General features: G+C 37.2%; 1 protein-coding gene across 1 annotated transcript in view; it reads left to right on the top strand.

The window, feature by feature from the left end:
* Positions 1-3,428, top strand: part of crybg1b (crystallin beta-gamma domain containing 1b) — a 36,312-nt gene extending 32,884 nt beyond the window's left edge. The window contains exons 21-22 of the mRNA XM_082168559.1: positions 930-1,092; positions 3,016-3,428. Coding sequence (XP_082024685.1) covers positions 930-1,092; positions 3,016-3,104 — 252 coding nt within the window. The 3' untranslated portion in view covers positions 3,105-3,428. The remainder of the gene's footprint in view (positions 1-929; positions 1,093-3,015) is intronic.
* The last annotated feature ends 233 nt before the right edge of the window (positions 3,429-3,661 follow it).

Raw genomic sequence — 3,661 nt, forward strand, 5'->3', positions numbered from 1 at the left:
TATCATTTTTTATATATTTTTACTAGTGTGATCAGGACACTATAGTTCATTATGTAAGTTAGGTGAGCAAAATAAAGTAAACTGTGACATATTATACCCAAATATTTCTTCATAAAGTGACTACCAGTGACATTAGGGACCAACAATGATTGGGACACTTTGATCATGTTTTGCTGAAGTGTTTTGTCTTTAATTGCTAATGCTCTTTTTACACACAGACTGAACTAAATGAAGCATTGCTTGGTGATTGGTTGAGCTAAACTGGTATTATCTAATTGTGTAGTTAAATTTAACAGCTGACAGATATTCAACATAATTCATGTGTGAGACAGTCTAACAGAAGGACGGACAAAACCAGTCAAATATCAACTGAGTTCTGCTCATATTTTATTACCATTTTCTAAACTATAGCGAATAAACTGATAATGTGAGAAATATTGAAGGAGTCTGAATATATTTTGGTTTGACTGTATATATATATATATAGCACCATTTGTTCTTTTAGGAACCATGGTATAACCATCTGCTAGCATCATTATATTAGTTATGTTAGTGCTGCTGATAAAGTGTGTGTGTGTGTGTGTGTGTGTGTGTGTGTGTGTGTGTGTGTGTGTGTGTGTGTGTGTGTGTGTGTGTGTGTGTGTGTGTGTGTGTGTGTGTGTGTGTGTGTGTGTGTGTGTGTGTGTGTGTGTGTGTGTGTGTGTGTCTGTGTGTGTCTGTGTGTGTCTGTGTGTGTCTGTGTGTGTGTGTCTGTGTGTGTCTGTGTCTGTGTGTGTCTGTGTCTGTGTGTGTCTGTGTCTGTGTGTGTCTGTGTCTGTGTGTGTGTGTGTGTGTGTGTGTGTGTGTGTGTGTGTCTGTGTGTGTGTCTGTGTGTCTGTGTGTCTGTGTGTCTGTGTGTCTGTGTCTGTGTGTCTGTGTGTGTGTGTCAGTGGCTGCTGGACTGCTGTGTGGATGTGGGTTCTGGCGTTCTGATGCCCGGCACTCGAGCGGTTCTGTCTTCAGAGTTCGGCAAACCTCATCAGATCTGGAACATCACGAGCGACGGGATCATCCGGAGTCACAGCAAACCAAACCTCGTGCTGGAGGTCAAAGGTCAGAGAGCGCTCCAAACACTCTCACACCAGTGCAAGGAATGCTTCCACGAGCGTCTGTGAGATCCACCAGGACTGAGTTCAACCTTCACTTTGTAAAAATGATGTTTTAACTCAGTGTTTCTGTCTTGATTTCCAGTATACAAATCAAAACATACATTTACAGGAGAAGAACAATGACGATATTAATTATTTCTGAAAAATCATCAAAATGAAGTGACTAATATCTGCCAATGGAGTCAGAAAAATACTGTTTTCTCTGTGAATTAAGTTTATATTTCTGACTCCATTGTCAGATATTAGTTCTTGTTTTAAACACAAACTCACTTCATTTTGATGTATTTTCACATCTTAATCTCTTCAGTCATCGTTCTTCTCCAGTAAAAGTATCTTGATTTAAGAATGTCCAGATATTAGTGCTGGAAAACAAGGCAAAAATACTGAATATATACTGAATTCAGTGCTATTTTAGTTGTATTCAATTTTTAGTACATCTGAATTAGCTTTTATTTTTAGTTGCATGTTTATTTAATCATATCATTATGCTTTTCGTCATTTTATTCGTTTATTTTTATTTCAGCTTTAGTTTCCAGTTACTAATTGTAGTGCTTCAACTTAAACTCATTTCAGTTTATTGCAAAGGCAACATGTCACATTTTTCAACTAGTATTTGTACTTGATATTACTTCAGCGTAACCTGTTCCACACAGACTTCCACTGAAACACCTTTGTTTTTAATAACCGAGAAACGAGTGTGAAAGTATTTTCTGTGGTAACCAGGTTTAAGTTTTTGACATTCCTTTAGCAGAGACCGTGTGATCTATGGCATTAACTCATTAACTGTTGTGTGTTGCTTCCTTAAATGACTCTATGGAAAAGAAAACTAGAGAGTTTAGTCTGCTGGAAGTCATTACTCTTAATATAGTTGTCTCGTAAATCCACATGATTTATGCTAACCTCAGAAATGTGGCTGTTTGCACCAGTAGATGAATGAATAGATGAGCGTGTAGCGCCACCTGCTGGATTCACACAGAACGGCTCTCTTAACACTCACGTGACAGATGCTCTTATTCAGAGACGGCGACACACATGTGGAGATCAACAGATGACAGGCGCTTCGGAAACTAATGAACAATGACAGAAACTCACCCAAATACACATCATTAAACATTTAACAGGCTGAATCTCATGAAGAAATGCCTGTCATCATTCATAATTCATAGAGTTTGCATAAAGGATATGATTTGTAGAGCCGTTATGATTGACAGTTGTCATTTAAGCTCTCAGTGCAAAAGAAAGACATATTTACATTGTAATCATTTTTGTAAATAATAATAATACACTGCATTTTCTTATGTGTTTCTCTCAATATCTAGACAGTCTTAAATCAAGAGACTTTTACTGGAGAAGCAAAATGACTGAAGATATTAAGATGTGGAAAATGCATCAAAATGAAGTGAGTTTGTGTTTAAAACAAGAGCAAATATCTGACAATTGAGTCAGAAAAACATATAAAATATTATAAAAAATAAATTAAAAAAATCTGACAACATTGTCAGATTTTTGCTCTTGTTTTAAACAAAAACTCACTTCAATTTGATGCATTTTTCATATCTTAATAAGCGTAATTTTGCTTCTCCAGTAAATGTATGTTGATTTAAGAATGTTTAGATATTTGTGCTGGAAAACGAGACAGAAATATTGAGGAAGAACATCATTTTTTACAGTGAAATAATAATAATAATTAAAATACAGTTAATTTAAATAATACATCATTAGCTGTTTCAAAATGTGCAATTAAAATAAGTGTCGTAAAATTAGAGATGCAAAACGCTTTTAATTTTAATAAGATTCAAACAACAAGTATTACTAATATAAGCAAAAATGCACATTTTCAAAAGATATCCTCTTTCTCTCTCTACAGGAGGTCAGCAGTTTGACAAAAGCCAGATTATTCTCAATGAATTCAACCCAAACAAAATGAATCAGAGATGGTCCCTGGAGATCCTCTGAGAGTCCCTTCCACACAGCTCCATCAGGGGACCTACTGCTCTGTGGCAGAGCTGCGCCAGGGGGCCCAGTGTCCTGTGAGGCAGCTGCACCACAGGGACCACGAGCTGTGGAAATCTCATCCATCAGCGAATGCAATATGATCTTATTCTACTGGACATTGTATTATTTTTATAAACCGTCGTTGAGACGTGTCCAAGCTGCCTTTACAAAAGCACATACTTGAACAATAATAATGTTTCAGTTTGACTTTGTACCTATATGGACATTTGCTTCTTTTTAAGCTGTATAAGTGTGTTTATAAGTAAATGTTTGTTTTGTTAATCAGCTGCAGCATTGTTCAGATCATTGAGACGTGTGATTGGCCCGTGGGGATTCCCTCGGTTCTGATTGGCCCGTGGGGATTTCGTCTGTGCTGATTGGCTGTCTGGGGGATTCGGCTGTTCTCTGTCCACTAATTCGGACGCTGTGATTCGCTCGTGTTTCACGGGCCACTTGAACAATAGAAACGATGCTTTCTTCTCACAGTCAGCACTAACGTTCTGCAAAGTTTGTCTCGA

Source organism: Leuciscus leuciscus (assembly GCF_965113295.1).
Source record: "Leuciscus leuciscus genome assembly, chromosome: 4".
Classification (NCBI taxonomy): domain Eukaryota; kingdom Metazoa; phylum Chordata; class Actinopteri; order Cypriniformes; family Leuciscidae; genus Leuciscus; species Leuciscus leuciscus.